The sequence below is a fragment of the Bubalus kerabau genome, chromosome 3 (assembly GCF_029407905.1).
Source record: "Bubalus kerabau isolate K-KA32 ecotype Philippines breed swamp buffalo chromosome 3, PCC_UOA_SB_1v2, whole genome shotgun sequence".
NCBI lineage: Eukaryota > Metazoa > Chordata > Mammalia > Artiodactyla > Bovidae > Bubalus > Bubalus kerabau.
This window is the reverse complement of record NC_073626.1, coordinates 3,495,907-3,509,783: the sequence shown is the minus strand read 5'-3', so window position 1 is coordinate 3,509,783 and position 13,877 is coordinate 3,495,907. Positions and strand designations below refer to the sequence as shown.

General features: G+C 46.4%; 1 protein-coding gene across 1 annotated transcript in view; it reads left to right on the top strand.

The window, feature by feature from the left end:
- F13A1 (coagulation factor XIII A chain) overlaps nucleotides 1–7,295 on the top strand; it is a 146,092-nt gene extending 138,797 nt beyond the window's left edge. Inside the window, exons 14-15 of the mRNA XM_055570528.1 lie at nucleotides 305–441; nucleotides 5,484–7,295. Of these exons, the coding sequence (XP_055426503.1) occupies nucleotides 305–441; nucleotides 5,484–5,637 (291 nt within the window). The 3' untranslated portion in view covers nucleotides 5,638–7,295. The remainder of the gene's footprint in view (nucleotides 1–304; nucleotides 442–5,483) is intronic.
- Nucleotides 7,296–13,877: the final 6,582 nt, after the last annotated feature.

The following is a 13,877-nucleotide window of genomic DNA, read 5'->3' as shown; positions in this document are numbered from 1 at the left end:
CCCTGAATGCACTTCCACCTCCTGCTGCTGGGAACAGCCAGTGGCTGAGGTTGATAACCTGAACTCTAATTAGGGTGGTTTTCATAATGAGGAAAAGACTGTGATTCTAATTAGCAATTTTCCATCTTTTTCTCAACAAGTATCCCCCAGTCAAAGCAATATCCTCATCACATTGGCTCCTTTGCCAAAAAATGGCCACGCTGTAAAACAGAAGGAAAAGCAAAGATGGGTAAAGATATAAGGGTGCAGAAAGAGGCTTTGTGTGCAGCTAACATGCTTCTTTCTCCTCCAACTCACTCCTCAGGTCCGTGGTGCTCAGGTCGTGGGTTCCGACATGGTGGTGATGGTTGAGTTCACCAATCCTTTAAAAGAGACGCTTCGCAATGTCTGGATCCGCCTGGATGGTCCTGGAGTGACGAAACCCTTGAGGAAGATGTTCCGGTGAGCACTGGGGGAGGTGGGGACCTGGGGTAGGACTGTGGGAAGTTCATCTTTCTCCATCTTTTCCTAACTCACATCTAGCCTCCGGTAAACATGTCTGAGAAGCTGCTACCTCCTTATTTACAAGTCTCTGGGGCTTGGGGTGTTGGTTAGACCAGCACCATCAATTCTTAAAACCACTCTAATGGGATGGGTACTATTATTAGCTCCCTTTGGCAGTGGAGAAATCTGAAGCTTTGAGAGACTGACTGGTTTGTCCCAAGTTGTACAGTGTGTAGAAAAAAGCCTGCATCCAGAAGTAGGCTGGCTGATTCCAGATCCCCAAAGTCAAGAGTTTTGCAAACTGCCTTGTTCTTCTAGTATTTACAGGGTACCCACTATGAGTCAGGTGTCATGAGTTAGGACCCTGGCAGGAGTCCTTTCTTTCCAACCCTACTCCAAGATCTTACCAATCCGAGCACTGTCTAGAAATGTTGCTTTCAGGAGAAAAAAAAAAGGTGAGCCTAGAGAGTTCTGATGCTGGGAAAGACCCTGATGCTGGGAAAGATTGAAGGCAAAAGGAGACAGGGGCGGCAGAGGATGAGATGATTAGATAGCATCACCAACTCCATGGACATGAATTTGAGCAAACTCCAGGAGAGAGTGGAGGACAGGGGAGCCTGGCCTGCTGCAGTCCATGAGGTCACAAAGAGTCGGACACGACTTATCGACTGAACAACAGCAGAGAGTTCTAGACTTGGTTTCCTATTTAGGGGACCAACAGCTGCCCCTGGCTTGTTGCTTGAAGGTCTGCTTTTGGCTCACCTCACACCATCAGACTGTGCTTACAGCTCTCAGCTTCTGTGACTTCTAGTGACAAAGAGTGTCACAGACAAGACAGCCCACTCCATGGTCAGATAGTTCTGGTGGCTAGAAGACAATTCCACCTTTCAGTCCCACCAGTGGACCTAGTCTGTCACCTGGACCCGTACAGAGAAGAAGGTACATTTGTCTCCCACCTGATGGCTTGCAAATGTCTGCAAACCGCTGTCTGATCTTCCCGCGTCTTCCCTACTCCTCCCCAGCTTCATTCCCCTCACCCCTAATGCGGTTTCAACTCCCTCCCTCGCCCACATCCTCCAATTTGTCAGGGCTCCTCTTAAAGTGTGACACCCAGAATGGATCCCAATCTCGGAGGTTTATCACTTTCATTTCTACCGCAAATAAGACCCCGTCAGCATCAATCAGCCCAGCGTATTTCCTGTGGGGTGACCTTCTAAGACACAGAGAAAGAGGGGGAGGTATGTGGAAACTGCCTTGTGACCCAGATATGTTAGGAATTTCCCCAGCACCCTTTGTGGAGGACTCTGAGTCTGTAAGACAAGAGCAAGGCCCTCCTTCACCCTCTCTGAGACGTCTTTAAGACGACGTGCCCCCTGAAGATGGCATTTCCGTCGAAACCCAGCTCTCACAGCTTCTGCATCTGAGCATTTAAGAAGGGCCTGATGCTGGCAGATGCAAGAAACAACAGAGAAAATAGTTTGAGTGCTTTAATAAAAAAAAAAACAAAAACACACAAGCACAAAATATAACACTTCTATGCTAATAGGGAAGCTGCCGGAAAAAAAAAAAAAAAAAGGAATTAAATTAGAAATCAACTCCAGCTAGCGGAAGAGGTCAGAGGAGCGTGCCCCACTTTCGTCAGAAACGACAGTCTCGCTCACCCGTTCTCACACCTTCCCACTCGACTCAGATGCAAGAATCGCTCAGGCGAAGTGAAACACGTTTCTTCTTCAAAGCAGCCCCCTGCTGGAGCCAATTTTTCCTCCTCCAACAGTAACCCCACAAGCTTCATCTGAGGGTACCAGAACCTCCTGCCACCTTGACACCGTGGCTGTGCAATAATCCCACCTTGGTCTCAAGCCAATGCAAGGAAAGAGGCAACCTGTGCATTAGAGGAAAAGGTGACTCCCCACACCAAGCAAAGACCCAGCACTGGGGAGACACACGACTCGGAGGGCTGAGTGTCCAGGGGCGTTAGGTGTGTATGTGTGCTCAGTCGTGTCTGACTCTTCGCCACCCCATGGACTGTGGCCCACCAGGCTCCTCTTCCATGGGACTTTCCAGGCAAGAATACTGGAGGGGGTAGCCATGCCCTCCTCCAGGGGATCTTCCCACCCCAGCAGTCTAATCCCTGTCTCCTGGGTCTCCTGCGTTGGCAGGCAGATTCTTTCTTCTTCTTTTTTTTTTTTTTTGAGATTCTCTCTTCTTACTGAGCCACCTGGGAAATCCAGGTGCATTGCTTATGGTTAGTACCTGACATTGGGGAAGGGTAAAAGGAGCTGAATTGGGGCAAGGACGGAGGAGGCCATTCCCTACATGGTGGACGCAAGGCAGTGTCCCACCCACACTCTGCCTTAGGCTCCATCAGTAATCGCTTCAACACACAGATCTCCAGCACATCAGTAACAGAGCCCGGTCCACAGTCTCTTGTGGGGGTACAGGTCCAGAGGGTGGATCTCTGCAAAGCAAGGGAAGCTCTGTTTCTCAGAGACTGCCAGGAATTGGAAATAAGTTAACACAGGAAGTGTTTTATGATCCAGGCTGGGCTTGGGACTTTAGGGAGACCACTGCTTTCCCTGTTTCATCCTGATTCCTCCTCCTCACACCTTCACAAGCAAGACAGGAGCCAGCCAGCACCCACGTCCATCTTGTCAGATGACTGATACACAGCTGTGTACCCTGTCCTGTGAAAACCCGATCAAAGAGTGGCAGGTCCGTGTAACAACTTGGACTCTTCAAGTGCAATTCTTTGGGACCAACCAGAACCCTTCACGGGGCTGTATTCTTTTCTCAGATACACACCTTAAATAGTCAAAGGAATGCCCACTCCACTCGGCATCCACACACCTGCCAGGGCCCTAGGCGGCAGGGAATCTGGAGCTCCAAGCAGAGGCTCTGGTAGGCGGGTGCTGGCGAGCAGGGAGCTGAACAGGGAATAGGTGGTGCCATGTCCGTGGCCCACTTAGCACAGCTGACTCTACTCTGAGACGATTCACCTTACCGCTCTCTCTGTGCTTCCTCCTGCCGTCCTTGGATGCTCAGTGGTGCTGCCCCCTGAGACCCACAGCTGTCAAGTTTCTGCTCTTGATAATTCCAGAACATCAAATAATTCCTCTTCCAGATGCATATATTTTTTCTCTTTAAAAAATGATCAGGTTCAGTAAGTTATCTTAAGAGAAAAGTTCCCCAACTTTGGGCTGTTGTTTGAGATTTTGAGTCTCTCAAGTAGGACAGGGGGCTGGACACATGGAGGACGAGCACAGAAAGTTGCAGCTTACTGTAATCATAATCCCCTAAGCCCGCCTGCGTTCAGGATGATAAATGGCCAGCACATCCTGATAGCTCAGCACATTACTGAGAATCATTTATCACCACACCTATCCCTGGGAATACAGAGCTCTTCCAGTATTACTCCACTCACCCAGACGGGGAGATGATGCTTTTCTTTCTGCGTGCAGGCCTTTATCTGTAGAAAAATGCATACTTCGACATGGATGTGTCTCTTTGTGCATATCTTGGATGATACTCATGATCGGGCATGGATACATGGATGAATACCATTATGGGGGTGAGCTGATGAATTAGAGCAAATAATGAACCCACTCCACTATCCTTGCCTGGGAAATCCCACGGACAGAGGAGCCTGGCGGGCTACAGTCCACGGGGTCGCAAAGAGTTGCACACGACTGAGTGACTAACGTTCAACAATTCATTCAATGAAGTAAAGCTCGGGGGTACAGTTTCTGTCTGAGGGAGTTACCTTCCTTCTATGGCTGTCGGCCAGATCCTTAAACCAGATAGCTATTTCACAAAATGTTCCTGATGGATCACTGAGGGGAAGCAAAGGAAAAGGGAATGAATGAATCAGGGTTTGCTCTTGAGAAACAAATATCTAAAAACCTGTATCGTATTGAAATGACTATTTCAATTAAGGGTAGAGAACTGTTTCTCTGCATCTAGGCAGGAAGAACCATCCTCAGTTATGTTACAGAGAGTTCAGGCATTGCAAACGATGACCAAAGCTGATGGTAAATAATAAAACAGTAATTACACGGCAGCAGCAGCATATATCTAATATGTGGCATTTAGCCATATCTTGCCATTGTTCCAAGTGCAACATGAGTACCAGCTCACTCGCCCTCTCCACATCCTCTTCGATATTTCACAGTGCCCACCGTTTACAGGTGAAGAAGCCCATGGTGAGGTTGGTGTGTTTCAAAGCTTCAATCATAAAATCAATTTACCGAGTTGGAAAAATTCTCCCATATGTAGGCTATAGGTGTGCACTGGTCACATAATATGGCTTTTCTGTAACTCAGTGAGATCATGTATATAGCCACATTTCTAAAGAACAAATGCCAGATTAATGGAGACACCAAGATTCTCAAAACCAATGCCTAGAGGAGCCCCAGAGAGAGACGCCCCCAAGCCTCAGAGGCATTTCCCAGGTCACCGGCGACAGATGACAAACACACAGCAGCAAGGTGCGTGGGCAACTGACCCACACTGGGTGAGGCAGGGTCGTGAATAACAGGGTGAGCAGGGCGATGCTCCAGATCCCGAGCCTAAGAACAGGTCTGTCCCAAGGGGATTGGCCAGAACGAGTGAAGAGCATCACGACCTCAGTATAGGAAGCTGCGGATTCAGATAGAAGTCTGATCCCAGGAGGGACCTTTAGCCCCCACATGAGCTGGGATAGATCAGTCATGTTCATGAGGCTATTGCGGAGGCCTGGGGGTTCTCGGCATGGGCCATGTCCACCAGGAGGCAGGCTGATGCATCCAAGTGGAAGGAACCATGACCCATGGGGCTGTGGCTGACCGAGCCTCGGATAGGAGCCCTGATCGGGTGGTGACTGGGAAACCGGCCGACCAGGCCCTTCTGTCTTCCAATCACCATCAACTGAGAGAAAGAGCGCTGGTGACCCAGACCATCACAGTGGGAAATGCGATCTGCCTCTCTGGGGCGTAAAACCTTTCCTGCCTCTTCCATCCTTTCAGGGAAATCCGGCCCAACTCCACCGTGCAGTGGGAAGAGCTGTGTCGGCCCTGGGTCTCCGGCCCGAGGAAGCTGATCGCCAGCCTGACCAGCGACTCCCTGAGGCACGTGTACGGCGAGCTGGACTTGCAGATTCAGAGACAACCTTCGATGTAGATGCACGGGGGGCCAAGCTGGACCCAGGCACCTGGCCTCTTGTAGTCTTGGCTGAGGAAGTTCTAATGCAAAAATAGTCAGCTCTTGCTTTAACTTAGCTGTGAAGCCCTGGACAGGACTGGCTAGGGTCCCAGCGTGGTGACGGCATGTATTTCAAAGGCACGCTTTTCAGTGCGGCTATTCAATGCGCAAGGTAGTTTTTAATCACCCCACCTTCCAAAGGATTCTGAGCATTAGCTTTAATTAAGCCCTAATTAGGCTCTCGGAGCTCATAAGAGTAAAAGTCATCATTTATCATCTCAAATGGCTGCAGCTCCAACATCAGAGGACTTCCCTTGCCTGGGGATTTGCTCAATACGTGGCCTCATGTAAAACAGGGCTTCTCATCCCCCTACTCAGCCTTTTGGGGATCACATACTCCCCAAATGGGAGGGAAGGACATGATTTGGGCCCTAGAATTCTATTCCCCTTTCTTGGAATCAGGTTTTAGCCTCCATATCAGAATATTTTCCCCAGGAATTGAGTGCAGCATCATTTTTCTTCTTGGCAAAGCCAGAGAAAGGTCTTCCATCTTGCACCTGCGGCAAAGCGACCGCCTGCCAAATTTCACAGATTTACGTAGTGAGAAGAGGTGGCTCCATATTAACAAATTGCATTTGCGGGGAACTTAATCCCCGAAGACGAGATAAGAAAGCAGGTGCAATACTCAGATCTATTAAATAATGTAGTTTTATAGTGCCTTTTTTAGGAGGCGTCACACCATGGCCCAAACGGGAGGAACCAATGGCCCTAAGTTTAACCCTTTGGGAGCTGTAGTATTAGAAATTAACCAGACAGACTTAGGACAGTGGGGATGAGGAATTAACCTCCTTTATTAGTGATTATACTTCACCTGTCTCCCTGGAAGCATCTCTTTGGCACAATGACCCAGGTCCAGGTACAGTTTTAGAGACAGAATAAACCCAACAAGTTGGAGAAGCTGGCAGATTTAGTGACCAGATGTGGAAGGGCAGCCACTACTTCTCTCTTGCTTCACGTCACCCACGTTGAGACCTCAGCTCAGCACACAAGTGCTAGAAGCTGATACAGACTCCACCCTGCAAACAGCCACTGCTTCTGTGCAGCCGATGACAGAGGACACGGATAGCACTGGAATTCGGCTCTAAGGTTCCAACAGGCAAGGCGACCAAAGATTTATCTGCAAGGCTGATTTTTTTGTCCAAATTACCAAATTGATATGCCTAGAGTGTGATTTAGGTCAGTAAATTGTGATTCTTAGCAGAAGAAAGAAAAGATTAATAGTGAGAAGGAACCAGGGGGAACGCCAGAATGGAATTATATATGGTCTCTACAACCACATTTCTAGGCCTTTGAGATGGTTCCTGAGCCTTCGGCACTGGAATCCATGAGGGTTAGCCAGTCCCCTTCACAGACGCCTCATACCTAACTCTACTAAGTAATCTCCCAGCATTTGCCAAGGCTTCCAATACTCAGTTCTAAAATGAAATGCATTTTGCTGGACTGTTAAACTGGCTTACTGTAGTATATTCTTATTAACTAGAATGTAATCAAAGCTTAAAATAAAGCTAATCTGATTGTATTTGCACCTGTACAGAAGTGAAGGCTTTTGCTTTTCAATACAATATACTACTAACCACAGCTGCTTGAGAAACCACCCTTCCTTGGCAGCAGGAGGTTCACCCTGGAGAGTGAAACAAGCATCTCTCCTTGAGGGAAAATAACTCAAATGGGCAATGACATTACAGTTAGCCTTCCTCGTGGCTCTCTCTACATTTTATTAACCTCACTCAACTAAGGAGGAAGGTTGGTTCAAAAATCAGCTTCCAGAAACTTCAAAATCTCTGCAGACACTTTTTTCATGAGTAATCTCATGAATCATTATGATGACTCAGTGGACAAGCCAGCATGAACACCTATCATGACGAACACCTTTTGTGGTCTTAGAACAGAGATGGAAACTATATGAAAAATATGTATAGGAGGTCCTATATTCATGGCTGACATCACTGAGCAACTGCATCTTAGGGCCTCACAATCCTTCTCCACGCAGAACTCTAACCAGCTGTTACAAACTGATATGGAGTTGGCATTCAGAATAAAACCTATTCTACCTACGTTCGAGTCAGCCCACCCCCGTTGACAGCTGAGATTCTAGACTGTGCTATAATGCCATGGCTCTAAAAAATCATAGTTTAGCACTGGTAACAAACAACGTGGGCTTCCACGCTGGCTCAGTGGTAAAGAAGCCACCTGCCAATGCAGGAGGTGCAGAAGGCTCAGGTTCACTCCCTGGATCAGGAAGATCCCCTGGAAAAGGAAAGGGCAATCCACTCTGGGATTCTTGCCTGGAGAATCCCATGGACAGAGGAGCCTGGCGGGCGACATCCATGGGGTCAAAAAGAATCGGACATGACTGAGTGACCGAACAACAAGAAACAGCAACATCCCAGGCAGCAGCAGAGACTCTGAAGTCCAGTTTTCACCTGTGCAGGCCCTCTATGCTTTGAACAAATCCTCATTTGTGTTTATAGGTGTTAATCTTTGATGACTAAAGAGGGGTAACAATACTTTTATTTCCACAAGGTTCTTCTGGGGATATTTCAAGCAAGACATAACAACACATGCAAAGAGATAGATAATAGATAGATATATAGACAGATGATAGAGAGATATGACAGTTGAGCAAGAGAGGAAGAGATGAAAGAGACTGTATAAATATGAGTATTTCAAATAATTTTACTCTATCAACCCTTTAACATAAATAATCATTTCCAACCTTTGATGAAGAAACTAAAGGGACCTCGTAGCCACACATCAGGGTAAATCAAGTGGGTAGGAGTTGAAAGTGAAGTCAATCTCTGCTTTGCTGTGCATTCTTTAAATCTCATTATGTCTCTCAGATTAAAGAATGCTGAATTAAAACCAACTCAAGACTCCTCGAGAGCTTCCCTTGTGGCTCAACTGGTAAAGAATCTGCCTGCAATACGGGAGAACTGGGTTTGATCCCTGGCTTGGAAGATCCCCTGGAGAAGGGAAAGGCTACCCACTCCTGTATTCTGGCCTGGAGAATTCCATGGACTGTAGAGTCCATGAGGTCACAAAGAGTTGGACATGACTGAGCAACTTTCATTTTATTTTCAAGACTCTTTGACGAGGTGTAGTATCAGTTCAGTTCAGTTCAGTTCAGTCGCTCAGTCGTGTCCGACTCTTTGCGACCCCATGAATCACAGCACGCCAGGCCTCCCTGTCCATCACCAACTCCCGGAGTTCACTCAGACTCACGTCCATCGAGTCAGTGATGCCATCCAGCCATCTCATCCTCTGTCATCCCCTTCTCCTCCTGCCCTCAATCCCTCCCAGCATCAGAGTCTTTTCCAATGAGTCGACTCTTTGTATGAGGTGGCCAAAGTACTGGAGTTTCAGCTTTAGCATCATTCCTTCCAAAGAAATCCCAGGGCTAATCTCCTTCAGAATGGACTGGTTGGATCTCCTTGCAGTCCAAGGGACTCTCAAGAGTCTTCTCCAACACCACAGTTCAAAAGCATCAATTCTTCGGCGCTCAGCCTTCTTCACAGTCTAACTCTCACATCCATACATGACCACAGGAAAAACCATGGCCTTGACTAGACAAACCTTTGTTGGCAAAGTAATGTCTCTGCTTTTGAATATGCTATCTAGATTGGTCTAACTTTCCTTCCAAGGAGTAAGCGTCTTTTAATTTCATGGCTGCAGTCACCATCTGCAGTGATTTTGGAGCCCAGAAAAATAAAGTCTGCCACTGTTTCCACTGTTTCCCCGTCTATTTCCCATGAAGTGATGGGACCGGATGCCATGATCTTCGTTTTCTGAATGTTGAGCTTTAAGCCAACGTTTTCACTCTCCACTTTCACTTTCATCAAGAGGCTTTTGAGTTCCTCTTCACTTTCTGCCATAAGGGTGGTGTCATCTGCATATCTGAGGTTATTGATATTTCTCCCGGCAATCTTGATTCCAGCTTGAGCTTCTTCCAGCCCAGTGTTTCTCATGATGTACTCTGTATGTAAGTTAAATAAACAGGATGACAATATACAGCCTTGACGTACTCTTTTTCCTATTTGGAACCAGTCTGTTGTTCCATGTCCAGTTCTAACTGTTGCTTCCTGACCTGCATACAGATTTCTCAAGAGGCAGATCAGGTGGTCTGGTATTCCCATCTCTTTCAGAATTTTCCACAGTATAGTACAGTATATACTATACTATATATATAGTATCAGTATAGGTGCAGTATAGTAACAAAAAATACACAAATTTATGATAGGAATATGAGGGAAAGTGGAGTTTGTGCTAGACTCACTGGCAATCAAAAGTCATAAAATTCCACATATAAGTTCATCATTTATGAATATCCTTCCAATGTTATTTTTAAAAAGTAATAGTCCACACAATCACTTATTCAGCTTTTCTACCCCCTCCATTCTCTCAATATCCAGCCAGCCTTCCAACCATCTATCCATCCTTTATTCCAGCCATTTGTTTAACCATCCATTATTCATTAATTAATGATTGTATGCAAGCATGAATTCAGCAAGTATTTATTGGCCATTAAGCATCATAGTAGAGATTCAAAGATAAAAAGTCTATGCTCCCTGTTCACAAGCCAGACGCAGAGCCAGATATATAAATAAAGTATGCATAAAGTATGTATTTATAAATCCGCAATTAGATGGGGATAGGTATGTTAATAGAAGTATGTCCAGAGTACCATGGAAATAAAAAGAAAAAGATGCCTGGAAAAGCCCCTGGTAATTCTCCAAGCGTACTGGAGGGAAGATTTAAGGTGCGTCTTGAAGAAGAGACTGGGAGGTAAGGGGGAGAACATCTGACAGAGACGAGCTCGCGTAGGGAGAGAAAGGCCAGCCCTCCTGGGCAACTGCAGTTGATGTGGCCTGAGGAGATGGTGAGTATTCAGCAAGGAGGGGCGGCTCTTCGTATTCCCCATCAGAATGATTCGTGGGATCATTCATTGAAAGTATCTATGGAGACTTTAGCCACAGAAGTGCAGGTATGAGTCAGAGCTGGAGCACTTCCAGGAACAAGAATTTGTTTCTTCTAGGCTGTATGGTGGAGAAAGGCTAAAAGTGGCTGCTGATTTAAAAACTGGATCCAGAACTGAAAACTACAGGCAGATCCGGGAGGGACAAGAGAGTGTGGGGTAGTGTGCCTAACTCAGGGGTTGAGTCTCAGGATAGATGATCAGGGTAGGCCTATGGTTGGTTCAGGGATGGGAAATGAAATGTTTTATGGCCCAGGAGAAGACTCCTAAGAGTCCCTTGGCCTGCAAGGAGATCAAAGCAATTAATCCTAAAGGAAATCAGTCCTGAATATTCATTGGAAGGACTGATGCTTAAGCCAAAGCTCCAGTGCCTTGACCACCTGATGTGAAGAACTGACTCTTTGGAAAAGACCCTGATGCTGGGAAAGATTGAAGGCAGGAGGAGAAGGGGGCAGCAGATGATGAGATGGTTAGATAGTATCACTGACGCAATGGACATGAATTTAAGCAAGCTCCGGAGATAGTGAAGGACAGGGAAGCCTGGTGAGCTGCAGCCCATGGGGTCACAAAGAGTTGGACACAACTCAGTGATCTAACAACAAGTTCCCAGGAGATAAAATGGGAGAGGAAGCAGGTCAGGGGAGCCATCTATCAGAGAAACAGATACCAGTGGGGCACAGACAAGCTCCCAGAAACTCAACTTTGAGAATCCAACTACCATGGGCAGGGACTGCTAAAGACCCAGGAGCTTACTCCTAGCGCTGTGCTCAGCTCTCTCTTACCAGCAAAGCTCTCCACCTCATTTAGACTTGGTTTTGCCTTTGTAAATCTCTACAGAAGCACGAAAACAAGAAACCCACAACACATAAATAAGTGAGAAGAAAGACAAAGCACCTCAGTTGCAACAAGAAAAGTTCCTAGGAGACTGTGTTTACCTCTTGTCAAGAGCTCGGGAGCATTTTTTAGCTTTAAAGACAATGGACGTTTTTAGAAGATGGTTGGTAAGCGTGCTGGTAATACAATTCATGAACTCCCGTTAATTTTCAAGCTTATCATGGTTCTAGGACTTCAGTAATTATCTAAGCAATGTTTTACCACCCCAAAACTAATTCAAAAGTAAGGAGTACTAATGAGTACTTCCTATTACCAAAGCATGTGCCTAGAACACCCAAGAAAGGGTTCTTTTCCTCTTCTTTCTGGTTTGAGCAAGTTTGGACAGTGGAAAGTATTGCATGATAAAAATTACAATCAGACTTAGAATTTCTTATGTTAAGGCAGTGGACTATGAATAGCCATAAGATCACTGTCGCTCCTTTCATTAAAGCTGGTCATCTTTCCTTCTCTCCCCTTGATTCTAGGCTAGCTCTCTGGTGCTCTGACCAATGGAATGTGGTAGTAAGAGCTCTATCGGTTCTCAGACCCAGGGAGATGGGCAGCTTTCACTCGTTGTCTCTTGAAATCCTTTCCACAGAAGTCGTGAGCTTCTGTATAAAAGCTCAGCTTCTTTGGGACTGCCGAACTGGAGAAGCCACAAGCAGATGTTTCTGTCAACCGTCCTAGCTGGATTCAGCTTCCAGGTCCTTCCACCGAAGCCTTAGACATGAAAACAAAGGCATCATATCCTAAAAGGAAGAGTTAAAGGAATCGGCAATATTTAACCTATTAGACCTGGGAGGACACATGCTAGATCTCTTCAAATATACAGAGGTTGTTAACAACACACTGTGCAACTCTACACAATTTTCAGGTAGAAAAGATGAAGTTCTAGCACCGAGCATTTCCTTCCAGCAGGAAGAGTGTTGATTGCTCTCCTTTCTGAGACTGTTGGACTGTTGGACTGTTGGACTAAGTGCTCTGCTTATGTGATGCTGCATTGCAGGTGACCTGGACTTTCAAGCTATGGTTTTCTAGGCCCTTCCTCACCCTCATCCCATCAGCATTTGGTTGGATGCCATTAGGGATAACTTGAAGTTGAGAGAGAAGTCACGACGGTGAGGATGGCGTTGCTCTTTCTCAAAAATTTGGGAAATAAGATGATTCCACGGAGAACATCAAAGAGACATCAGTTCCCTATCATCCCCTAACCCATCTTTCCCATGAAGCACCAGGGACAGTTAATAGCCTGATCATGAAACTACATGCCATTTTTTCCCCTTGAACATTCAAAAATGCCTTGATTTGCCCACAGATCTATACTGATTTATCTCTAACTACGTGGAATAAAGTAACTCATTTTTCTGTTAGCTATGTGCTTAGTTTCTCAGTCTTGTCCCACCATTTACAGCCAGGCTCCTCTGCCCATGGAATTTTCCAGGCAAGAATACTGGAGAGGGTTGCCATTTCCTATTCCAGCTATATTTGTGGCCACTGTTACAGGTTTAAGTCCAGTAACGGCTTAAAACCTGGAGTATCTGGTCCAAGATGAGCTGGAAATTATCCATGAAGAAAGGAATGTCCCTCTCTTGCCACAGCTGATGGAAGTGGCTCTGGACCGTTCTTGCCTTCCAGAGCTGTGTCCTGAGGACTCCATCAGTGGTCATAATGGGTAGCCTTCCTCCTGCCCAGACTCTTGTTTGCAAAGGCCTTTGCACCATAGCTGGGTGCCGGGTTTTTGTGCAGAATCTTGCATCAAAGCACCATCCAAAACCCAGCCATATGCAGGTGACTCCTCAGGGTCCCTGGTGGGACAGTCCGGGAGGTCCCAGCCGCGTTCCCCAGCCCCACACGACCACTTCCTCAGAAAGCAGAGGACGTCGCTGCATCTCTGTGTATACCTTTCCCCAGAAAATATTCCTAAACTTATCAGAGCATGCCCTTATGTTACAAACCATGGCATTAATATGGATTTTGAATATTTTCCTACCATAATGACATGCTTAGTCTCCTACTTTTGATGATTTTTTATCATTTGCTTATCCTTTACATTTTGTGGAGGGGCTTCCCTGATGGCTCAATGGGTAAGAATCAGCCTCCAGTTCAGGAGACACAGGAGATGCAGTTTCAATCCCTAGGTTGGAAAGAGTCCCCTGGAGAAGGAAATGGGGAAATCCACTCCAGTATTCTTGCCTGAAAAAATCCCATGGACCGAGGAACCGGACAGGCTGCAGCCCAAAGGGTCACAAAGAGTCCGACATGACCGACACTTTGACTTTTAATGTGCTCCTGCTTTTAGTGATATTTTATCATT